Consider the following 26,283-nt stretch of genomic DNA (forward strand, 5'->3'; position numbering starts at 1 on the left):
GTAATTTCCTTTGTACAAAGTCGGCTGAATTAAATGTTAATCACATCTAAAAATATACCTTCATAGAAACATCTAGAATAATGTTTGACCAAATATCTCAGTACTGTGGCCTATTCAACTGGACAGATAAAATTAGCCAGCACATATATCGAAGGGGTGTTTTTGTATATAATTAAATGTCAAACCGTAAAGAATATTGGGTATGTGTTGTGGATGGTAAGAAAGGGGTGGTGGAGCTTGTTTTGCTGTTTCTTTGCTCTGAGAAAGTGGAAGTTTTGAGATGTGTTCTGAAGGCCAGGGAGGTTTTGGCCTGGTATGCCGAGTGTTGAAAGCATTCCAAGAGGGCAGATGAGAATGAACAAGAATAGAGTTGACCATGGGGTGGACAGGGGTCATTGGGAAGATTTGTCCTGGCTGGACAGAGATTTTTTGGATGGTGAGGCAAGCCCCACTCCGGTTTCTCTAATGCATTGAGTAGAGAAGATGCTTGCTCCAGTATGGGATGACAGCTGGCTGGTGCAGGACACTCTGTGCCACCAGCATTATATGCTACATTATATAGTGTGATCTGACAAGAATTCCTTTTGCAGGAAACATTTCAATTGAAATATAGCTGCCTTAGATTTTTCTGTTATAAAATGTGGCCAAAATGTTTTCTTTGGTCAATTTAATGAAGATGCTTCAAAAGATCTATGTGTTTGTAAAGAATCGTAAGATTTTCAAGCGATGTGAATTGCTGCCAGTAGTAATTCTAGGCTTTAAGCCTTGAAATATTTTTGGATCCCTTATTCTGAAGTAGAAATAGAGCTCAATAACTTTCTTCCCCCCACATTAAAATGAAAGAACATAATTTTTTTAGATAAAATAGGTATAAAAACACTTTATTATAAAAAACCTCTACCAATAAAAATAATTATTATCAGAGAGGAAAATAGCAAGAACAATGGATGGTAAATTGGCACCCAGTGGCCCCTAATGAATCACCTCCCTGTGTCTGCCCCTTTGCAATGTCTCCTTGTTTCTCTTATCAAGTGGTAGAGTCTGTTTCCACATCTTTGGTACCAGGCTTGACCTTGTGGCTTGAATGGGTCGGTGGGGCATCAGCAGAGGTGATGCAAGCAGAGGCAGATGTGCAGTGGGTCAGATCTCTCTGCATGCTGCTGCCATTGTGTGAAGAAGGCTGTGAGGAAAGCCACATGGAAAGGGAGGCCCAGCCTTCCTCACTGAGTCCAGTCCCCAGCTGACCTGGGCACAATGGTGCAGCACAAGTAAGTCAGGTAAGAGCAGCAGAACCCTGCTCAGCCAACCTGTGAAAGTGTGAGAAATAGAAATCATTACTGTTTAAGCAACTGAGTTTGGGCTTGTAAGCATTTCCAAACAGAAACACCCTGTCATGAATGGCTGGAATCTATCCCTGTAATTCTAATCCTGGCTTCATGACTGACCCCTCAAGGAGCCCTACTGTTCAGTAAAGGAAGCAGAAATATTTAAAGTAGGTCACTTCCTTACAGTGTGGTGATTGCCCAGGAAGGGCTCTGGGCTGCTGCAGCCTTGACTTTTCCTCTGTCCCTCTTTCCTCATCTATAAGGATCAGATACTGTTCTCTGCAGGACAAGCATTGAAGAGCACTTGGAGGAACTGGAAGAAGTAGACTATTTCTGTACTTCATAAAAGGTATTTTCCATCTCTTAAGTCTGTTAGACTTACACTTCCCTTTCTCAGAAGTGAAAGAACCCCAACAAATCTCCTCTTTTCCTTTTGTTAACTACTAGTGTTTTCAGTATTCTCATATTTGTCCTGAAGAGTGCCCCTGGGTATTCCTCCTTAACTTTCCTCAGCTTCAGAATCTTCTGGAAAATTCAGACATTATAATCCAGGCCCTTTCCCACGTAATCATTCCTAGATCACCTAATTCACACACACATAGTGGAGTGGTTCTACTTAGGTCTTCCTGATTCAGTGCAGAAGTCAAGGTGCCCCACATTCTCTTCTAACTCACTTGCCATCAGCCTTGTCCCTCCTCACGTTTACTCGGCTCCTTGAGATTCTCCATTCCACCTAGTGGCCTGCAGTAGGCAGCATTCTCCTGGCCAGGCACTTGCATTTGGCTCAAGACTTGAGCCCCAGGCTCTCTCAGTTTTCCTTAGGGGCTCATTCTCCTCCCATTAGGAAGCATTGTTGGGCAAATACGGAGCTCACTTCTCTTCTTGGCTCTAGCCTTTGAGGTTGCATGTTAGAAAATGACCTTGAAACTACTGGAATAGTTTAAAGATACGGATTTACTTATATATAGTTACAATAGTTTAAGGTTATGTTATATATGTTATATATATAACATATAGTTATAATAGCTTAAGGACTGTAATTTTATTTTATTTTTTTTTTGATGCCCCAAGATGTGCTATTAATTTCAGGTCTCACAGATTTATAACATATAGAGCACTCCTGTTTCAGTATGCAGCTTTAAGGTACTCTGGTACAAGGAACAATGGAAATATAGAAATTCCAAAACAATTAAGCCACACAGCATACTTACTTGTGTCTTTGAGTACCAAGTGACAGCACCCCAAAGTTACATCATCACATGGCTACCTTGAAAAAACAAGATATTGGTCCCACAATAAGGACTATAATTTTTAAAATGCAATATTTTATATGGTTTATAATATAAATTTGCAAGTCAATTCAAAATGATAAAGTTAACTATGTTGTAAATTGGACCCAACTATTTCAGGCATGTCTTACTGCCTTGAAATTTCTAAATTTTTTTTAATCAAATTTTTAACGTATTCCCATTACTTTGGTCAAATGTCACTCCATGTAGACAAAATTACAGCAGAAAGCATGTTACTATTTAATACTTCAAAAGTGGATTCTTTTTCTTTTTCTTTTTTGTCTTTTCCAGGGTCTCACCTGCGGCACGTGGAGATTCCCAGGCTAGGGGTCTAATTGGAGCTGTAGCCACCGGCCTATACCACAGCCACAGCAACTCGGGCGGGGTCTGAGCCACATCTTCAACCTACACTACAGCTCACAGCAACGCCGGATCCTTAACCCACTGAGCAAGGCCAGGTATCAAACCCGCAACCTCATGGTTCCTAGTTGGATTCGTTAACCACCGAGCCACAACAGGAACTCCAAATGTGGATTCTTTATTATTGTCTATATCCATGGTGATCATAATAACTCTTCTTTACCATAGCAAAGGCAGCAACACACTATGATTTGTCTTTCTGAGTACCATGGTTTGAAAAAAAGGAAAAAACCTACATATTTTAGGTTCATTTTGTAAGTCGCCATGGGCTACTTAACATTTAGTGAAATATGGCTAAGAAGCCTTGGGCAAGTTACTTAACTTTTCTTTCTTTTTTCCTTTCTTTCTTTTTTTCTTTTTAGGGCTGCAGGTGCAGCATATGGCAGTTCCCAGGCTAGGGTAGAACTGGAGCTACAGCTGCTGGCCTATGCCACAGCCACAGCAACGCAGGATCCCAGCCGCGGCTGCGACCTACACCACATCTCATGGCAATGCCAGATCCCTGACCTACTAAGTGAGGCCACGGATTGAACTCGCATTCTTATGGATACTAGTTGGGTTTGTTACTGCTGGGTCATCACAGGAATTCCTTACCTTTTCTAAGCTGTGTGTGAAACGGAGATAAAACAGTTTCTCAGCCTCGGCAGTGCTATGAGAATCAAATGAAATAATGCATGTAAAGCACTTAAGATTTGCAGGTGCTTTCAACTGTTGTGTTTTCTTTCCAGCATTACTATTCAGAGGTGGTGTTTCTATACTTTTCAGTTTATTTCTCTTGATTTATCATGTTTAAACTGTTTATACTTTGTATTTTGTTTTCTAGTGATCTTTAGGATTGCTAACTTGTTTTTTATGTAACATTTATATTACTCTTTATTACCTCTAGTCATACTCTGAATTATCTAGGGGATTTCAAAACTAACAAACCATAGTCTTCAATTTGTTTCTGAGTAAACTTTGTTTAACCTTTAGAATACTTTTGTGTGTTTTATGATTTTTTCCCTTCACTTTTGGTAATTGCGTGTATGTTTTCTGGTAGTTACTGCTTTATTCTATTGCATTTAAATTTTAAGATTCATTTTGTTAATTTTTTTTAATAAGCTCATTATTCTTGAAGCATATAGTGTTAACAGACCAAGTCAAACAAAGCTTTGTCTCAGACTGTTTTTCAGTGAGTGGTGTATGGAGACCTTGTGGTGTTACTCTACCATCTTCCCTAAAATTCTCATAGTCTTGATACGTTAAGTTTGTGCCTTTCTACCTCTTGGCTTAGTGGAGATGAGACAGTGGCCAGATGTGAGTTGCTTGTGAGAGAGCTCTCTTCCCTGGTTGAGTGGAGAGAATAAGGCTTTGAAGTGATAACCCTTTGGTGTGACAGCATGTCTTATGCCCTTCTTTGACTCTGGAGTCTTCGTTAGATTTTTGACTCAAAGATTGAAATTGCTCATTTGTAACTTATGAAGTTTAAGTTTTCCTCTGTCTTAAAAGAGCTTTTATCAGCACTTCTTAACTTACAGTTGTGGCCTTTTAGAATTATTCTTAAAGATACTTGGATCACATTTCATTGTATTTGAATTCCATTACAATTTTGGACTTCTGATATAGTCAATCTGCTAAAGATATCTAAATTTACACTATATTACTTGATCAGCATTTGAGACAGTGAAGAGTGTTGGTTATAGGTTGAGTTCCAAGTGAAATTCCCAACTAGTTCTGGCTCCTGTCTGAGATCGATTCATTCAGTATTTATTAAATGGATTTTCTGTGGTAGCATTAGGCTAGAGTGGGGAGATGCAAAGGTGAGCAAAATGAGATAGGATCTTTGCCTTTGGAGAGCTTACAGCCCAGTAATAGAGAAAGTCATCAATTAAATAATTAAATATACAGTTCTAATTGCGACTATTGTTAATGAAGTAGAGGTTCTTCATAGATACTGTAAAGGCCTGTAAATGTGGGATTTCCTGAGGATGGTCAGATGTTAATTTGATCATGAGGGACAGGAAGAGTGTTAATAGGCAGGGAACAGCATATATGATGGCCCTGTGGTAGGAAGGAGCTGCAAAGTCTTAGGGGACTGAAAGAAGACTATCGTTGCTGGACTGTTGTGGGAGAGGGTGGTACGAAATGAGATTGGACAGATAAGTAAGGGTTAAACCACATAAGCCTTATAGGTTATGTAAAACGAGCACCTTGAGGTATAATTTAGATACCATAAAATCACCTATTGTAAGTGTGTACTTCAGTGAGGTTAGTAAATTTAGAGTGGTGCACCCACTTTGGGACATTTCCATGGCCCCCCAAAGTCCCCTCATGCACATTTTCAGTTAATGCCCACTCCTACCCCATCCCACTGATAAACTTTCTGTTTCTAAGATTTTTTTTGCCTTTTCAAGTTATATCATAAAAAACAGAATCATACAGTTTGTAGTCTTTTGTGTATGACTTCTTTTCACTTTTCATAATGTTTTTGAGGTTCATCCATGTTGTGGTACGTATCATTGGTTTGTTTCTCTGAATTGCTGAAGAGTGTTTCATTGTATGGCTTTCCCACATTTTGTCTATGTATCAGTTGAAGGACATTTAGAATGTCTCTAGTTTTTGGCTGTTATGAATAATGCTGCTGTGAACATTCATATGTGTCCACACAGGACATATGTCTTATTTCTCTTGGATCAATTTCCAAGAGTGGAATTGGTGAGTCATATGATAAATTTATGTTTGACTTATTAAGAAACTGCCAAACTGTTTTCCAAGGTTTCGATACCACTTCACATTCTCTCTGGTGGTATACAAGGGCTCTAGTTTCTCCACATCCTACAATTCATATTGACTGTCTTTTTGATTATAGTCATTCTAGTGGGGATATAGTATTATCCAATTGTGATTTTACTTTGTAGATCATTTCATGAGTTTACTTGCTAAAATCTTTTGCCCATATTTAAATTTGGTGGTTTGTTTTCTTCAATTGTAGGAGTTCTTTATGTATTATAGAGACAAGTCTAGAATAAATAGTACAATCAAAATAATACAAATAACAATCAAATACATGATTGTTAGATTTTTTTTCTCAGTCCATCTTTTCAGTTTTCTTTTTTTTTTTTTTGTCTTTTTTTTGTTGTTGTTGTTGTTGTTGCTATTTCTTGGGCTGCTCCCGTGGCATATGGAGGTTCCCAGGCTAGGGGTTGAATTGGAGCTGTAGCCACCGGCCTACGCCAGAGCCACAGCAACGCGGGATCCGAGCCGCGTCTGCAACCTACACCACAGCTCATGGCAACGCCGTATCGTTAACCCACTGAGCAAGGGCAGGGACCGAACCCACAACCTCATGGTTCCTAGTCGGATTTGTTAACCACTGCGCCACGACAGGAACTCCTTCAGTTTTCTTAATGGTGTCTTTTAAAGCACAAAAGTCTTAAATTTGATCAAGTCTGATTTATCAGTATCTTTTTGAGTAAAATGCACAAAGATGGTCATTAAAGCCAAAGTTATGGGTTAGTTAACTCAGGAAAAGGGGCCATAGAAGGAGAAGGGAAGAGGGCAAAATGGAACTCTGAGGAATCTTGATATTTAATGTCAGGCTAGAGGACGCAGATCTGCAAAGGTGAAGGAGTAGAAGGAGAATTAGGAGAATGTTGTGTCATGTAAGTTAAAAAGAGAACACATAAAGACTAGGAAGAGAGTAAATGTATTAAGTCAAATAACATGGGGCCAGAAAATGTCAGTGTGGAAAGTGCTGTTGACCCTCCTATTCTGAAGCCAGATTTTGATGAGATGAAGTGAAGAAATGTCAAGGGTGAGTGTAGAAAGAAGGGCTGTGGGGTATAGAAGAGCTCTGTCCTGCTTTAAGAAAAGCAGGATGGATGGGACAATCCCAGGAGATGAAGGAGGAGACAAAGGAAGTTTTCTCCTTTTCTTTTTAATTTTCTTATCTTTTTTCTTTTCTTTCTTTCTTTCTTTCTTTTTTTTTTTTAGAGCTGCACTCACTGCATATGGAGGTTCCCAGGCTAAGAGTCGAATCAGAGCTGTAGCTACTGGCCTACACCACAGCTCCAGCAACACCAGATCTGAGCCATGTCTGTGACCTACACCACAGCTCACGGCAATGCCAGATCCTTAAGCCATTAACCCATTGAGTGAGGCCAGGGATTGAACCTGTGTCCTCACGGATACTAGTCAGATTTGTTTCTGCTGAGTCACTACGGGAACACCTCTTTTTAAGGTTTTTGGTGAGACAGGGAATTTCCTTATTCAGTACCTAAAAAGTAACACAGGTATGTAATGCCACATCTGGAGAATATATGGTATAGGTATTGCTCCATCTGGTCACATAAGTCTCCTTCCTGTTATTCTCTTTTTATCTTCATTTATTTCTTCAAGATATTTTCAAAATTAAAAAAAAATAAATGTAGTAAGTGCATATAGCTTTTTGAAAAATAAAATGCAGGCCCAAACCTCTCTCATCTAAAACTCTCAGGTAAGATATATTTTAGAAATTTTTCAGATTTTAGAAAGGGGATCTGTATATGAGGTGTATTATTGAGTAATACCCCTAATGTATGTTAATATTTCTGCACTGAAGTATAATATTTACACTAACTTGCATTAAGTAAGCAACTATAAATAACTTCCTATCAGTTCAGGTCAGGTTTTGGTCCTCAGAAAGTTTACATAAAATTAGTTTTTGGTCCAAACATTTATATGGAACAACAAAAGACCCAGAATCGCCAAAGCAATCCTGAGAAACAAAAACCAAGCAGGAGGCATAACTCTCCCAGACTTCAAGAAATACTACAAAGCCACAGTCATCAAAACAGTGTGGTACTGGTACCAAAACAGACAGACAGACAGATCAATGGAACAGAATAGAGAACCCAGAAATAAACCCTGACACCTATGGTCAATTACTCTTTGACAAGGGAGGCAAGAACATAAAGTGGGAAAAAGAAAGTCTATTCAGCAAGCATTGCTGGGAAACCTGGACAGCTGCATGCAAAGCAATGAAACTAGAACACACCCTCACACCATGCACAAAAATAAACTCCAAATGGCTGAAAGACTTAAATATACGACAGGACACCATCAAACTCCTAGAAGAAAACAGAGGCAAAACACTCTCTGACATCAACATCATGAATATTTTCTCAGGTCAGTCTCCCAAAGCAATAGAAATTAGAGCAAAAATAAACCCATGGGACCTCATCAAACTGAAAAGCTTTTCACAGCAAAGGAAACCAAAAAGAAAACAAAAAGACAACTTTCAGAATGGGAGAAAATAGTTTCAGACGATGCAACTGACAAGGGCTTAATCTCTAAAATATACAACCAGCTTATACAACCCAACAGCAAAAAAACCAATCAATGAATGGAAAATGGGCAAAAGACCTGAATTGACATTTCTCCAAAGGAGACATACAGATGGCCAACAAACACATGAGAAAATGCTCAACATCGCCGATCATAAGACAAATGCAAATCAAAACTACCATGAGATACCACCTCACACCAGTCAGAATGGCCATCATTCCTAAGTCCACAAATAACAAGTGCTGGAGGGGCTGTGGAGAAAAGGGAACCCTCCTGCACTGCTGGTGGGAATGTAAACTGGTACAGCCACTATGGAGAACAGTTTGGAGATACCTTAGAAATCTATACATAGAACTTCCATATGACCCCGCAATCCCACTCTTGGGCATCTATCCGGACAAAACTCTACTTAAAAGAGACACATGCACCCGCATGTGCATTGCAGCACTGTTCACAATAGCCAGGACATGGAAACAAGCCAAATGTCCATCGACAGATGATTGGATTTGGAAGATGTAGTATATATCCACAATGGAATACTACTCAGCATAAAAAAGAATGACATCATGCCATTTGCAGCAACATGGATGGAACTAGAGAATCTCATCCTGAGTGAAATGAGCCAGAAAGACAAAGACAAATACCATATGATATCACTTATAACTGGAATCTAATATCCAGCACAAATGAACATCTCCTCAGAAAAGAAAATCATGGACTTGGAAACAGACTTGTGGCTGCCTGATGGGAGGGGGAGGGAGTGGAGGGATCGGGAGCTTGGGCTTATCAGACACAACTTAGAATAGATTTACAAGGAGATCCTGCTGAGTAGCATTGAGAACTATGTCTAGATACTCATGTTGCAACAGAAGAAAGGGTGGGGGAAAAACTGTAACTGTAACGTATACATGTAAGGATAACCTGACCCCCTTGCTGTACAGTGGGAAAAGAAAAAAAAAAAAAGAAAAAACAATTCGTTTTTGGTTTTTTTTTTTTTTCTTTTTTGGCTTCTTAGGGTTGTACCCACAGCATATAGAGGTTCCTAGGCTTGGGGTCTAACCGGAGCTGTTGCTGCAGGCCTATGCCAGAGCCACAGCAACGCCAGATCCGAGGTGCATCTGCAACCTACACCACAGCTCATGGCAACGCCGAATCCTTAACCCACCAAGCGAGGCCAGGGATTGAACCCACAACCTCATGGTTCCTAGTCGGATTCGTTTCTGCTGAGCCATGATGGGAACTCCTAAAATTAGGTTTTAATGTTAAATATAATTAAAGAAAAACGAGGGTTTTCTTTTGTTTTGTTTGGTAGTTTTCTGAATTTTAGAACTGTGGATAGGAGATGATAGTACCCAAAGTCTTGTAATGAAAAACATTAGTCTTTTGTTCCCATTCTCCATAGCCCTGTCCTGCTCCACGAGGCAGCTATATCTGTTTGCCTCCATGTTTTCAAATGATCTGCTTATACTATTTCTTAACTTATAAATATTAGACATTTTCTCTTCCTTTTATACCTCATCTGTCTTTCCCCATTCTCCTGATTTGGTTTTATCACAGTGTTATTTATATCATTATAATGATTACACTCTTATCAGTAATGAAAGATTGTCCTTTCTAGAGCCAAGTGATTATGTTTTCTGTCTACTGTAGTTTTGTTGTTGTTACTTTGTATTACTAATGGAGGTTAGTACTCATACTTGTATGATCATTAGCATACTCATCCATAGTTCGTCCAAGGTGTCCATGATACTATGTCACTCATCTTCCCTGTTGAGACTTCTTTTGTTCTGGGAACCTGCCCCTGGAAGTATTCCGTATGTCTGCACCACTCTGTACCCGTGTTCTCTAGGCCTGCTGCTTAGCTACAATCCTTTGTGCCTCTCCTCAGTTATAATGACAGTTGTGCATTCTAGGTTTTCATCGTCCTTGCTTTAGTACTTTATTTTGATGGAGTACATCTACTAACAGTTTTCTTTTAACAAAGTGCATGGGAAATTTATTTTCTGGCTGTGCGTCTAAGAAGACATGGATTGCTGTATTTAAAAGAATTTCTAAAAGTTTAGAAAGTTATCTTTATTTCCCTTAGGGTTTTTTTTTTTTTTTGTATGTATGTATGTATGATTTTGGTTCCTTTAATTTGGAGATCTTCTTTGATCAGTAAATGAGAACAGTTTCTGTGACATGAGGGAGCAGAGGTTAGATGGCATTAAACTGAGTTATGGAACCAAAAAAGTGAGAAATATTGTAGAAAGTTTGTTTATCAATGGAAAGAAGATGGTAGCATTGAAAGCCTTTTTACTTTTGTGTTACCCATAAGGCACTTTGAAATTCTCTGTCAGTGTGGACCTTCATAATTTTTTATAGCACTAGTGACATAAACTACCTATTCTGTGCTTTTTTTTCTTGGAAAACTGATTGTATTACTTTGTTGATGTGAAGGAGCCTTTAGGAAGAAGATGAAAATGTAGCAGGGTAGCTGATAGAGTGAGGCCCTGGAATAGCCAGGTTAGGAGGAGGGCAAAGAGCGCAGGTACATTCCCAGAGCTGGAGTCACTTCTTCCTTTGAACTGCATAATATAATTTACACAGTTCATGAGCAGATTGGAGGCCATGGACAAGTTTACATGACTGGTGGCAGGAAGTTGAGCAACTTTTACAATAAATATCATTTAAACAGCAGAAATGCCTGATCTCATGGTCAGATCCATGGGGGCTTCCTTCACACAAGGAAATCTGTTGTGAAGAGAGAACAATCTATTCTCTTCTAGTGGAAAGAAGGCTTTCACTGTTTTGGAACAAGAGGTTTCTTTTATAACCATTATTAAAAGAAAAAAAATTTTCTGATAACCCATGTTTATTATTCTTTTCTGTGTTCTGTAAAAGATGATGTTTCTTGCTACAGATACGTTTTTGCCATAGCAACAGGGACAAACATGTACTGGAAAAAAGCAGTGTAAGCAGCAAATAGTCTTCTCAGTGCTGGGAAGATGCTCAGATTTATTGACTGTGGATGAGTACTAACCTCCATTAGTAACTAACTAACTTGTCTGCCATTTTATAATGTCATATTCCTGCTCCCTAGCACGACATGTTCTGAGCCTCCATTTCTATGGGTGTGTAAAGGCCATCTCATTGCAGTTGCATTTTGTGGGAATATGCAGACTGGAAATAGTGTAACATGGAAATATTAGTGAAGTCTTACTGTGTGTGAAATATGAAATAATGCAGTCTCCAAAATCAGTAACTTTGAAATGAAAGTTAGATGTAATAAAACATCATGAAGAAAGGAAGACTATTCCCATGATCTACTATGCTGTTTTTTAAGGAAAAGGGTTCTGCAGAAATATTAGAGGAATTTTTTTTTTTTTTTTTTTTTTTTGTCTTTTCTGGGGCCGCACCCACGGCATATGGATGTTCCCAGGCTAATCGGAGCTGTAGCCGCTGGCCTACACCTCAGCCACAGCAACGTGGGATCCGAGCCGCGTCTTCAACCTACACCACAGCTTACGGCAGTGCCAGATCCTTAACCCACTGAGCAAGGCCAGGGATCGAACCTGCAACTTCATGGTTTCTAGTCGGATTCATTAACCACTGAGCCATGATGGGAACTCCTAGAGGAATTGTTGAAAAAAATTAAAAAGGAACATAAAACAAATACTACAGTGATTGAAAACCTTGGTGCCCTGAGAATGCATCCTACTTTGTTACTGTAGGAAAATTATGCTTGATTTCTGTGAGGCCCTCAGAAATGTATTCCTCACAGAAAATGAGCCCTTTTATGGCTATGTATGTTCATTGGTAATATAAAATTCTATTACCAATCTATGAGGAATGACGAGCTTTTAACTCTTTAAAATACATATTTAAACTATAAAAGTATTATATTGTTACTAAAGGTTTAGAAAATAGAGAAATGAAAAGTCATTTGTATTGCCACACCATTAAACTTTTGTTAGCATTTTTAACGGATTTTTATTAGTATTTTTTTGCTTGCATATGTATTACTATAGTGGTAATTATAAAATGTGTGTAATTATCACGTGCTTTTTTATCACATCCATGTTTCTCTTGCTTCTCATGCTCATGTAGTATTCCTTTGATTGTATTAGCACCACAGTTAGCTTTTCCCCAATTTGGGGAAATTAAGGGTTTTCTTTGTTGTGAATAATGTTATGTTGAAAAATCTTGGAACATAGAGATCTTTGCATGTTTTCTCATGCTTAGCTTCTCAAAGATAAGCTCTTATACAGTTTTTCAGTCCTCCTGCTCAATATTTTTCCTAATGGGTATTCTGGAATTATGATACCACTGGAAGATCATGCGAACACAAGCTCAGCACATATTGGTCAGTGATAGGTTTTGCCATACTTTTGCAGAGTTTTTAAAGGGAAAATATGGTAACTTGAGCTTTTGCCTTTCTTTAATTATTAAAATGTTCAGGAAGAACCTATGCTATATCCTTTTTTGTGAAGCAGCTGTTCCTAAGCCCTACTCGTTCATCTGTGGGGATTTTAATGTTTTAAAAATACATTTGTTGGATTTCTTGTTGTGGCTCAGTGGTGATGAACCTGATGAATATCCATGAGGATGTGGGTTTGACCCTTGGCCCCGTTCAATGGGTTAGGGATCCGGCATTGCCATGAGCTGTGGTGTAGGTCACAGATGTGGCTTGGATCTGGTGTTCCTATGGCTGTGGCATAGGCTGGCAGCTGCAGCTCCGGATTTGACCCCTAGCCAGGCAACTTCCATATGCTGCAGGTGCAGCCCTGAAAAAAACAACAAAAAACTATTTGTATTAACTTTTTTTTTTTTTTTATTTTCCCACTGTACAGCAAGGGGGTCAGGTTAAAAAAAAAGGTATTAGCTTTCAGTTCTATATACTACAGATACTTCCTAGATTGTTTTTGCCTATTCATTTATTTTTGCTTTTAATTTATATAGTCATTTTTCCCCAGTGTGATATTTTCCTATAATTCTAAGCTTAGAAAGTCAGTCTCCCTTTGTTCTTTAATATATTAAAATGTATTTTATGTGTTTTTTTCACATTTAACTTTTATATCCATCAGAATTTATTTCCAAGAATGAAGTATTTTAATTAATATTATTTTCCCTTCCAAATTCTTAACTAGTTATCCTAACATTTTTATTACTAACTTGTCCCTTTCCTATAATTTGGGGCTTCTTCTTCTATCAGCTATTATACTTTTTGTTTAATTCTGTCAGTTTCTAGATTATCTTTTCAGTTTTGTACCTGTGCCTTGCTGTTTAATAATAGTTATTGCCTTTTAATGTTGCTTTTTTTTTAAGGCCACAACTGCAGCATATGGAAGTTCCCAGGCTAAGGGTCCAATTGGAACTGCAGCTGCCAGCCTATGCCACAGCCACAACAACGCCAGATCCGAGCTGGGTCTATGACTTGCACCACAGCTCACAGCAATGCTGGATCTTTAACCCACTGAGCAAGGTCAGGGATTGAACCTATATCCTCATGGGTTCATTACTGCTGAGCCATGATGGGAACTCCCTATAGAATTAACCAAGTATTGGAGTTCCTGTCGTGGCACAGCAGAAACGAATCTGATAGGAACCATGAAGTTGCTGGTTCCATTCCTGGCCTCGCTCATTGGATTAGGGATCTGGCATTGCTGTGAGCTGTGGTGTAGGCTGCGGATGTGGCTTGGATCTGATGTTGGCCTGTGGCTGTGGTGTAGGCCGGCAGCTATAGCTCTGATTTGACCCCTGGCCTGGAAACCTATATATGCTGGGGGTGCAGCCCTAAAAAAAAAAAAAAGGAAAGAAAAGAATTAATCAAGTATAATTTAACCTTTTTTTTTTTAGCTTTTTAGTTAATGTTTTGATATTTCACAAGACTCATCTCTCTATTGCTTTCCCTCCAGCATTCAATTTCATTATCTCATTTATTTTTATTCACAATTTTAGAATCGTTTTGTAAAGGTAAAATATCCTGCTTCAACTTTGAGAACATGCCAGATAGTATTCAGATATACTCTATGATCATTGAATGTTTGACATTAAAGTTCTTAAGAAGCTTTTATTCCATTTAGCTTTTTATTTTGTTTTGTTGTTTTGCTGGTGTACAGGAATACTGGTGACATTAATATGTTTATATACTTTTTTCTTACACTAGAATACACACTAATTTTATATAGACCTTTATGTTTTTAACTGAATCCAGTAGTTCTTGGAAAATTCCTTTGGATTTTAGCTCTGTACTGTAAAATTTTTGTTTTAAAGCCATATCATATTAACAGAAGAAATCTGTGTATTGAATAATAGCAGCAGTAACATGATTTTTTTTTTTTTGGTTTAATTAGAATGTGTCTAAGGGTTTTGCTGTATGAGTGTAATGTTAAGTTTAGGTTGTGATGGTTTTTTTTTTTTTTTTTTTTTTTTTTTTTTTTTTAACAGTAGGGATTTTCCATTGCTTTTTTCTAAAAGGTTGTAAAATCCTGTATTGGTGCTGTGGTTTTTTTTCATTTACTTATAGCATCTCATGACATAAATGATTGATTTTGCAGATTTTCCTTGGAAAGCAGATTTTATTCCTGTGTTTTCAGGGTCACAGTATGCCTGTGACTCCTGTGTGCACTGTGTGCATATGTTGGTTGTCCCACAGGCATGTCAAGCTCAGTGTGCTCATGGCAAGCCCCTCCCGGTATCCCCAGTCCTCTCTGCAGTCTGGCCTTGTGAATGCACAGCCAGATAACCAGGGAAGGCCTGACGACCTCCTTTTCAAATGGTCTCTCTCCTCCCTCCAAGTTCACTGTTCTAGGCTGGCCTGGATCATTCAGCGCTGTGTATTACAATTGGTCTTCTCACTCGCATTGCTTTTTTTCTTTTTGTGTCTGCTAGCTGCTGTTCATAGTCTTCTCATTTCTATATGAAACATTCTTCTGATAAAAACAGGCTTAACTTAAAGTTTTTTATTTAATGAGTGCCAGTCAGGATACTGCAATTCAACAACTCATAATGGGGAGGAGCAGGGTCCTTTGGAGCCTGGTACTCAGTGAGGCACACAGACCCAGGGTGACATCTCTCAGGGGGGCTGCCACTGGCATTGTGTGTCTTTCTCGGCTGCTGCTTTGTCCTCTATATTTGTCCCCAGCATCGCTGGAATGGGCAGAATCCTTCGTTTATCTTGACCATCTGGAAAGCACATAGAACAGTTTGATTGTTAAACCATGCTGGTCGTCTTCTGAGTTGGGCTTCCTACCTCTCCCCTTACAGGGATGGCATTGTCAGCCTTGCATCCCCTCAGAGTCATGCTGTTAGAGGTCCTAAGTAAATGTCAGAAAGGATTTGAGGTCCCAGTTGTATATATCAGACTGAGCTATAGAAGGACAGAAAATAGTACTGGAAAGATAAAAGCTAACAAACTGGCCTTTGTGAGGTAGTGAGAAGTATCATTGCAGGTCCTTGACAAAGCAGGCTGGCAAATGTGCTGATGGTAAGAACTCTTATATTTGTGTACATGGACATAATATTATTTGGTCTTTGCAATAACCCTGTGAGCTAAGTAGAGATTATTACCTTTCTGTCTTACAGGTGAAGAAACAGAGCCTTTGAAATTCATCAGTTTGCCCAACATCATGTAATTAGTATTTAATAGCATTAAGACTTGAACTTAGGTTTCTGATCACTGATTTTATGCACTTGCTGTTACCCTTCTTAAAACTAGAAGAGTAATAGGATAACTGGCTGTCGCTGTCATCTGGATAAAATACATTAGGGATAGCACAAAGGAAAAATAAAATTTTATCTGTCTTAATGCATATTAATTATTTCCATATATACTTTTAAACAGATTTATTAAGATATAATTCACTGGAGTTCCTGTCGTGGCGCAGTGGTTAACGAATCCGACTAAGAACCATGAGGTTGCGGGTTCGGTCCCTGCCCTTGCTCAGTGGGTTAACGATCCGGCGTTGCCGTGAGCTGTGGTGTAGGTTGCAGACGCGGCTCGGATCCCGCGTTGCTGTGCCTCTGGCGTAGGCCGGTGGCTACAGCTCCGATTCGACCCCTAGCCTGGGAACCTCCATATGCCGCAGGAGCGGCCCAAGAAATAGCAACAATAACAACAACAACAACAACAACAACAACAAAAAAGACAAAAAAAAAAAAGATATAATTCACATCTGTTACAATTCACTCATTAAAGGGTATAATTCTATCACTTTTAGTATATTTAAGAGTTATGCAATCATCGCCATAATAAATTTATTTTATTATTTTATTATTTTTTATTTTTACAGCTGCACCTATAGCATATGGAAGTTCGCAGGCTAGGGGTTGAATTGGAGCTGCTGCTGCAGGCCTACACCCCAGCCTATTGCAACAGCCAGATCTGAGTTGTCTGCAACCTTTGCTGCAGCTTGTGGCAATGTCAGATCCTTAACCCACTCAGCGAACCTGCATCCTCATGGACATTATGTTGGGTTCTTAACCCATTGAGCCATAGGGGGAAGTCCACCATAATAAATGTTAGGACATATTCATTACCCTAAAAAGAAACCCTTTTAGCCATCACCACCCCTACCCCCAAATTGCTATCCTAGCCCTTGGCGATCACTAATGAACTTGCTGTTGATTGGGTCTCTGTACTTCCTGAATCAGGATTCTGTTTCCCTCCCAGTTTAGGGATGTTTTCATTATTTCTTCAAATATGTTTTCTGCACCCTTTTCTCTGTTTTCCTCCTGGAACCCTTATAATGTGATGTTAATATGCTTGATGTTGTCCCACAGGTCCCTTAAACTATCCTTACTTTTTTTTTTTTCTTTTTGGGGCTGCACTTGTGGCATATGGAAGTTCCCAGGTTAGGGGTGGAATTAGAGCTGCAGCTGGCAGCCTACACCACAGCCACAGCAATGCAGAATCTGAGCTGCATCTGTAACCTATACCACAGCTCATGGTATTGCCAGATCCTTAACCCATTGAGTGAGACTAGGGATCAAACCCACATCCTCATGGATACTAGTTGTTTTCTCTACTGCTGAGTCCAGTGGGAACTCTCATCCTCAATTTTTAAAATCCTTTTTTCTTTTTGCTCTTCTTTTTGGAGATTTCCAATACCATGCCTTCCAGGTCACTGATTTCTTCTTCTCTGTCAATTAGTCTGCTGTTCGTTCCCACTTGTGTGTTTTTCACTTCCGTTATTATATTTTTCAGTTCTGTGTGCTCTGTATGGAACTTTGTTATATTTTCTATCTCTGTAGAATTTCTAAGTTCTTCCCTTTTCCCCCCAAGCTCAGTGATCATTTTATAATCATTACTTTGAGCTCTTTATCAGGTAAATTACTTACTCCATTTCCTGTGGTTTTTATCTTGTTCCTTCATTTGGAACATGTTCCTTCATTTCCTCGTTTTGCTTGACTCTTTGTGTATCATGTGAATCAGTTATCTCTCCCTGTCTTGAAGGGGTAGCCCAGTGTGGGAGATGAACCTCACTGTTTAACTTTGCCTAGTTCTTGGTTGTCTCTTGAACTACCTCTTCATTTGTTTCAGTCTGTGTGGTCTAGAAACACAATCCTCCTATCAGCCTGAGCCTGGCACTCAAGGGCTCAAGGGTGTCCCCTTCTGTGGGCTGTGCATGCCTGTTGGCCCTGGGGGTTATGTGAGTAGGATTGGGGAGTGCGGTGTGTGACTTCTTGCCAGCCACATCTGTTGATACTGTGGCTTGAGCAGTGTCCAGGGGAGGGCAGGGGTGCTCACAGGCTGCTGTTAGCAGCTTAGAATGAGAGTGAAAAAATGGTTCCTACCAGTGCCGGCAAGGTAGAGGGAGCCTGTAAAAATGGCATCTTCCAGCAGTGCATCCCTTCAGAGTCCCAGCTGACTTCTGCCCCTCTGGCACATGCCGTAAGATTAGTTAGTGAATTTCCTTCACATATGGTCTAAGCTCTTTATAAACTCTTGTTCTTTACACAAAGTCCTGGGGGTGAATGGCTCGTCACACAAGCCCTTTAAGAGCAGAGTCTCCTTTCCCTTCAGTCCTCTGTTTCTCCTAAATAAAAGCCCTGCTGGTTTTCAAAGCCAGATGTTGTGGGAGCTCTTTTCTCTGATGCAGGACCCAGGGGGTTATGGTGCCTGGTGTAGGTACAAACCCCTTGCTTTTTGGGGAGAAGTTCTATTTATTTATTTCTTTGTCCATTGATTAATTTGTTGAGATTTCTCTTGATTGTGGATCACTGCATCAGGGGTGGGGTTTTTGGTGAAAGAATACCTTTCCTACCCATCTCGAGGTGGCCCTTTTCTGTTGTTGTTGTGGAACGGGTCTTCAGGTAGTTCTCAGGTTCTTTTCTGAGGGATTTGTTCCCTATGGAGCTGTATATTTGTTGTGTCCGTGGGAGGAGGTGAGTTTAGGATCTTCCTATGCTGCCATCTTGAACTCAGTTCCACACTGGTTTACTTACTATTCCTTTGTAGTTAAATTTTAAAATCAATAAGTGTGAGTTCTTGGACTTTGTTCTTTTTCAGGATTGTTTTGGGAGTTCTGGGTCCATGTGAATTTTAGGGTCAGCTTGTCCAATTTTGTAGAGAAGTCAGCTAGGTTTTTTATTGAAATTACTTGTCAATAAGTAACTTATCAATAAGTAATTAGATATCAATAAGAAATTACTTATCAATAAGTAATAATTTGGGGAGAATTGCCATCTTAACAATAGTAAGGCTTCTGATCCATGAACATGGTGTATTCATGTCCATACTCAATTTTGGAACCAATTTTGTCAGTCCAGTCTTCTAGATATGGATGTTCATATTAGGTGTGTTGTATTTTGCAAGTTAGCATTAGTGGAATTGAAGTCTTCATGCCTAGATTGTCAGGTATAGTGTAGAGGTTTAACTGTTGCTCTTAATTAAACATGAATTGATATAAAACAATATTTGTAACTATGCAAAGAAAATAGTGTAGTACCTGCTTTATGCATTTCATATAAACCTTCACACAAAAAGTGGCATGATTTGTTTTGTAGTTGATTTTTTTAAATTATCATTTTTATCCTAAATATGTCTGGCATAGAAGAGGGATTGCTTCAGGCAAACCTTCAGGTCTGTTACCTGGAGTAGGGGTGCATATCAGAAGAGTAGCTTACATGGCTGTAAGGAGAGTGGTCCTTCACTTGGTGATGAAATTTAAAACCATCTCACATTTGTGTTTCTGTGACATACGTAGTTTTCCACAGGCTTGTCATGGTCATATACCAGTGATGTAATAATGTTGATTATACCAGAAGCACCAAAGACAGTTATTGGCATGCTATATAGTGGGGCTCTAGGCATGGTTAATTTAAAAGGGCCACATGGTGTTTGTCATCTGTGACGGAGGACTTTAATGCATTAGCGATAAAAAATGGCTCACTACTGATTATTGTGATCTTCCAGAGAGTATAAGCTGGGTTTATTCACAGTAGTAAGTGAATGCCTCTTGTCTTGTGTAATGTATAATATCTAGACACTAACATTTTCTTTACCATTGATTATAATATCTAGATACTAATGTTACCACTCTGTTTTCCTATTTTATTGCTTATCAGTGATCACCCATCTATTATAGAACTGGACTTTTGAGGAGTTTCCATCATGGTGCAGCGGAAACGAATCCGTCTAGGAACCACAAGGTTGTGGGTTCGATCCCTGGCCTTGCTCAGTGGATTAAGGATCCAGTGTTGCCTTGAGCTGTGGTGTAGGTCACAGATGTGTCTCGGATCTGGCGTTACTATGGCTGTGGCGTTGGCCGGTGGCTACAGCTCCGATTAGACCCCTAGCCTGGGAACCTCCGTATGCCGTGGGTGCAGCCCAAAAAGGACAAAAAGACAAAAAAACAAAAAACCAAACAACAACCAAAAAAACTGGACTTTTAAGAAACAATATTCTTTTAGCTTATTTTCTCATGTGTGTTGATCCCATCCACTTTCTTGTTCCATCCTGTTGCTTGTTGATCAGAATGATGTGAAAGAAATCGATTTTGTGAGTCCTGTTGCTCTACAGTTTGGTTAGTAATACTGTCAGCAGTGGGATCAGCTACACAAACACCTACCTTTGGTTTAGAGCACAGTTAGGGGAGAAGTGGAATAAATGGCTGCTCATCAAACGTGAACTTGGGCTTGTCAGGCCGTGTTTGCTCTCCCTATCTTTTGCCCCACTTCCAATAAATATTTAATAAACAAAACACCCTAAACTGGAGATTCATTCTTTTGGATTAAGGCTTCCAACCCTTCACCCTTTGTTAAAATTCAAGTAGCATGAAACATTACCTTGTTAAACATTATGGATAATTTGAATAATTTATATTTAATTGGTTTTGTATACAGAATTTGATAGATCTCAGTGGAGGTGGAGGGAGAGAGATATAGAATACATAATCCAATTACTAGAAAATTTGAAGGAATGTAGGGGGAAACCAAGAAAAAAAAAAGGCAGAGGTAGCTGGAATCATGAACATAGCTTATTCAGACACTTTTTTTTTAAACCCAGGGGCAGCCTTTTTATCGTCCCAGTAATGTCTGTGATGCCCCTCACCTTCCCCGGAATATTCTTAGGGCAAAGTTAGCAAACTCCAGGCCCATGGGCCAAATCTAGTCTGCCACGTACTTTTGTAAGTAAAGTTTTATTGGAACATAACCGTTCTCATTTATTTACACAGTCACCGTGACTATTTCTGCTACACTGGCAAAATTAAGTGGATCTAACAATTATGGCCCACAGTGCCTAAAATATTTACTTCTGGCTCTTTACAGGAAAAGTTTGCTGGTAACTGGTCTAAAGAGTCCGGACTTTTAGAAGGTTAAGCATGGATAATAGACACCTTAAATTTATTTTAGACTTTTAACTTTTAATCTTACCATGTTACGGACTCAAGAGCAGTGGTTTTAAAGAAGGATCCCTCCTTATTCTATCAGGATGAGTGCTTGTTCAAGAAAAAAAATGTGTGACTTCAAAAATATTCTTAAAGAATGACACTGCTATGATTAACACCTAAGTAGCCATTTATAATAAAAATGACACCACAAGGATGACGCTGCTATGTTTAAAACCTAGGTAGCCATGTAGAATGAGATTAATAAGATTAATATCTTATTATACATGTACCTGATTCATTAGCCTCTTTCAGGTGTCCCCATCTTATTACATCAGAGAAATATTACAAGTCTCCCCCAATAGGCATTCATCTTTCTGTAATTTTTAAAGACCAAGTATTTATGTTAGACATTGTAACTTATTTAAATATGAATATAAATATAAAGTGATAATCTCACTGTTGGAAATTTTAAACGCATTTTAGTTCACCTATGTCTTGTTTTCCCTTCTCTCTCTCAGCTTGAAGTTCATGGCCCAAAATGACTCTACCATTGGAGACTTTCTTCCGTAAAGAGGAAGACCAGACAGGAGGTTGGGATGAGCATGCCACTGCATCAGATCTCTGCCATTCCATCCCAGGATGCCACCTCTTCTAGAGTCTACAGAAGTAAGACCAAAGAAAAGGAGAGGGAAGAGCAGGTATTGGGGAAATACCCTTTTTAGTTTCATTATTTTTGTTCTTTTCATTAAAGACAGTCTGGACTAGGCTCTGACGATGAAGGTTTTCTCTGACAGTATGTTAAAATCATGCACTGTAAACAGTTTTGTCCAGAAGTTGCCTTTTTGTAGATTGCTAGGTTTTCAGATTTTGCAGTCAACTTACTCTCCCATGGTTATGGCATGATTTATTTATCTTCATTAGTTAAATCTACCTGATTATTGCTGGTGAATCACTGAGAAGACGCTCTTTGGGTTCTCAAAATATGATGCAAAAGATAGATACATTTAAACAAAAATGTATGCCTCAGATATACTAGTCTCTGCTTGTTGCAAAGGTGTCATAGTTTTAACATCATGGAAACTTTCTCTGCCCTCATGGTGTTTGATCTGGTCTGACAAGTATACATTTTAGTCTAATAAGGTCAGTGATGGAAGAAGTTCAGGACCACCTAACCCAGTCTAAGGGGTCAGGAATGGCTTCCTAGAGAAAATGCCATTTATGTGAAGAACCTGAATGGTGACCTGGAGTTAGCTGGGAGAAAGAGTGTTCCTTGGACATAGTCAAAGGCCAAAGTTTAGAGCAAGGTGAATTTGAAGAATTCAAATATTAATTTTGAATATTAGAATAACTGGAACATAAAGGTGGAATGGGTAGTGGCAAGATGGGAGGTTGGAAAAGTTATAGGAGTTGCCTTAGGGAGTTTAGACTTATCTTTGCAGAAGAATAAATGGTCAGATTTGTTTTCTTAAATCTTTCATCCAGCTTACAGTTTGGAGAGTGAATTGAATGAGTGGCAGGGAGACTAATAAAGAGGATTTAATAGCCTACTTTGGCCAGGTTTGACAAACTTTTTCTATAAAAGGCCAGCTAATGAATATTTTAGATATTATGGGTCAGTCACATCTCCTCAACTCTGCCATTGTAGCATGAAAACAGCCAAAGACAATATGAAAATGAATGGGCATGGCTGTGTTCCAATGAATGAATGAGCATGACTGTGTCCCAGTAAAACTATATTCACAAAAGCAAGTGACAGGCCAGATTTGACCTATAGAGGCTATAGTTTGCTGATTTCTGGCCTTGGGAAAAGCTGATGGTGACTTTGTCTAGGATGCGTAGCGGGGTTAGAGAGATATTTAGGTTATTAATCCAGTGAACTTGATGATGCTGTGGAGAAGGACAGGGAGGAATAAGAGATGACCACTGCTGCCTTCTTGCCTTTACAGTGTGCTTTGCGAACATTTGCTCATTTGTTCTTACAGCATTCCTATTTTGTAGTTAAACTTAATTTTTGCCCAAGACTCTAAAGAACCCTTGTTAAATTAAAAATTGCTCTCTTGGTGTTCCCATTGTGGCTCAGTGGTAACAAACCCGACTAATATCCATGAGGACACGTGTTCAATCCCTGGCTTCGCTCAGTGGGTTAAGGATCCAAGGTTGCTGTGAGCTGTGGTGTAGGTCACAGATGAAGCTTGGATCTTGTGTTGCTATGGCTGTGGTGTAGGCCAGTGGCTACAGCTCTGATTCGACCCCTAGAGTGGGAACTTCCATATGCTGTGGGTGCAGTCCTAAAAAGAAAAAAAAAAAAAAGAATTGATGTCTTGTTTGAAGTTGTATTATATAGTTGATGGGACACTATTCTTTCTATTTATTACATGGAGAATAAAAAAGATCATATTTCTTAAAGTATAGGGAAAATGAGAAGGGGCTACGTAAAGTGAAAAGGTCTCCGTATTCTTAGTGCGTGTGTGTTTTTCCATTGCTTATATTGCTTATATTGTCAGTCTGTACCCTTTCTATTTTGCTGAGCTCCTAGGAGAGGTGTGGCCAGTATTGGTTGAAATGCTAACTAGAACAGTGGTGGGGTAGATAGTTTCTGGATGTCATATTTTCAGTATTTTAGTTTTTTTCAACGTGCTAAGCGTAGGAGAATAGCTAAAATATCTTTCCCATATTCTGTCAATTTTCATTTAATAGTCTTGATTTAAAATTCAGTTAAATTGATAGCCTTTTCTTGTAATCCTTAGTCCAAATGGATTTTTAAATACCACTAATTAGGACATTTCCCTATTCTAGGGTGCTTTCCGATAGCAAGTTGAGGCTGTAAGTTCCCTATTCATTGTCAAATTTGGGTACTGGATGATGGAGATTTATATATATACATATTTGTTTCGAATAGAGAGAGGAAGATGTCCAACATTTTAGGTCAAAACAAGAGATCCTTTTGTATAAAACTCTATTGCAGATTTGTTATAGGTAGATATTCAATAAATACTTACTAAACTGGTATGTTTGATGGATCTTTATTGTTTAAGTAAGTAGCATTATCTAGCTGTTGTACAGAATTGGGGTTTTGATTGGTATTGGGAAGAAGAACCATCCTGACCCACCTTAGTGTAGGGAATAGTTTGAATACCTGATGACAAGTATGACAGTTCTGGGAATCATGGTGCCAGAATGAGGCAGAGGATAGTGGAAGGGTAGCTGAGACAGGAATTTGATGAGCCCCATAATTGTTTTGGCAGCATCTGGCACAGCACTGAAAATGATTGTAGTAGGTATCCAGAGTCTGTAATGTGGCATCAAGATTGGTTTGGGGAGTTCGTGTTATGGCTTAGCAGGTTAAGACCCCACCTAATATCCATCAGTATGTGGGTTCAATCCTTGGCCTCCTTCAGTGGGTTAAGGATCTGGCATTGCTGCAAGCTGGGGCGTAGGTCACAGACATGGCTTGGATCTGGCATTGCTGTGGCTGAGGTAAGCTGGCAGCTGCAGCTCCAGTTTGACCCCTAGCCTGGGAACTTCCATATGCCACAGGTGCGACCCTAAAAAGATGACAGAAAATAAAAGTGGGGGGGATTTGTTTAGAAGGTAAATTTTCGTCCAGTGGAGTCTTTTTTCCTTTACCCAGTTTCTCCAACACAGTAAGTTCAAAACATAATCTTTTAGTACAATTTATGATCCTCCTGTGTGTGGGAAAGAAGGAGAGACAGGAAAAATAACAATACAAAGGCACCCTTCCTTCCACCCCATCATCCACTGTTCTCAGAACTGAAAAGGTGGTAACATGAGACAGTCCATTACAACAATAACAGTTTTTATTCCTTTTAAATCTTATGAGAAGACAGGAACATTGCAGTTTACACAGTTATCAACTATTAATGTTGATACAGTTTTACCTATGCTTATCAGATGTGTAGTTCTCTCTGTAGCATCCATTGTATGAGCCCATATCTACAATTCTAAGAGTTAGTGACTTTTACACAATGGTCAGTACGGTTGATGAATAAATTAATGAATTCAGTTTTAGTGATTTTGGGACTACTGTGGAGGTGAGAGGAATGTTTTGCAATTCATAAAAGGATTTCTGCTACTATGGCTTATGATCTTGGTAAATATTTGTTGAATATTGTTGAATATTTTTTTCTTAGAATTTTATTTGTAAGTATTGATCATTGCCTTAGACTCTGGTCTGCATTTAGAAACCTGATGTGAGGTAATTTGCATTCTTTCAAAAGAAACATATTCTTTATAGTTTTTTTGGAGAATACTTTCTTTTATTGTGTGGGAGTTATTTGTTAATGTCTTCTTGTTCTTGGTGGCTTTCTCTGGTGCTTGTGGGGATTTTTGAGCCTTTCAGTCTTTTCTCAATTCTGAAATCTTTTCGTCTACCTTTATTTTATTTTATTTTATTTTTTTGTCTTTTTGCCTTTTCTAGGGCTGCTCCCATGGCATATGGAGGTTCCCAGGCTAGGGGTCTAATCGGAGCTGTAGCTGCCAGCCTATGCCAGAGCCACAGCAACACGGGATCCGAGCCATGTCTGCAACCTACACCACAAGAGGTTCCCAGGCTAGGGGTCTAATCGGAGCTGTAGCTGCCAGCCTATGCCAGGGCCACAGCAACACGGGATCCGAGCCATGTCTGCAACCTACACCACAGCTCATGGCAACTCTGGATCCTTAACCCACTGAGCAAGGCCAGGGATTGAACCCGCAACCTCATGTTTCCTAGTCAGATTTGTTAACCACCGCACCACGATGGGAACTCCTCGTCTACCTTTATTGATGAACTCTAAACTCTGGTTCTCTCAGGAATTGCTGCTAGAGGTTAAATTTCCGTATTCTCTTGGCTGTGGTATTGTCTCAGATTCCTTCCCCTGAGTTCTGTACTTTGTTTCTTTGGAATTGATCTTTTCCAAATTGCCCTATTTTGCTGACTTGGTGCTGCTGAATCTTACTTCTTCCTCTGTCCAAGAAAGTTCTTAATTGACCTGTTGCCATCTGGTTGCTCTTTGATTAATTTCATATCTGGAGTTATTCCTGTCTTGTGGTTTGATACATCTCTTTACATTTTTCAAGATTAGTTTTGTTATGCCTTACCTTGTTTTTAAATAGTTTTCGTAAGGAATA

General features: G+C 39.2%; 1 protein-coding gene across 14 annotated transcripts in view; it reads left to right on the forward strand.

The window, feature by feature from the left end:
• The window catches only part of MARCH8 (membrane associated ring-CH-type finger 8), a 129,286-nt gene that overhangs the window by 37,118 nt on the left and 65,885 nt on the right, over positions 1 to 26,283 (forward strand). For 10 of the 14 annotated variants that reach the window (XM_005671227.3, XM_013983460.2, XM_013983466.2 and 7 more), the window contains one exon: positions 21,672 to 21,851. In XM_005671227.3, the coding sequence (XP_005671284.1) occupies positions 21,750 to 21,851 (102 nt within the window). In that variant the 5' untranslated portion in view covers positions 21,672 to 21,749. Of the gene's footprint in view, positions 1 to 6; positions 1,675 to 21,671; positions 21,852 to 26,283 lie in introns of those variants that run through there. The other 4 variants (XM_021073812.1, XM_021073811.1, XM_021073806.1 and 1 more) reach the window with 3 other exon arrangements.

Source organism: Sus scrofa, chromosome 14 (assembly GCF_000003025.6).
Source record: "Sus scrofa isolate TJ Tabasco breed Duroc chromosome 14, Sscrofa11.1, whole genome shotgun sequence".
NCBI lineage: Eukaryota > Metazoa > Chordata > Mammalia > Artiodactyla > Suidae > Sus > Sus scrofa.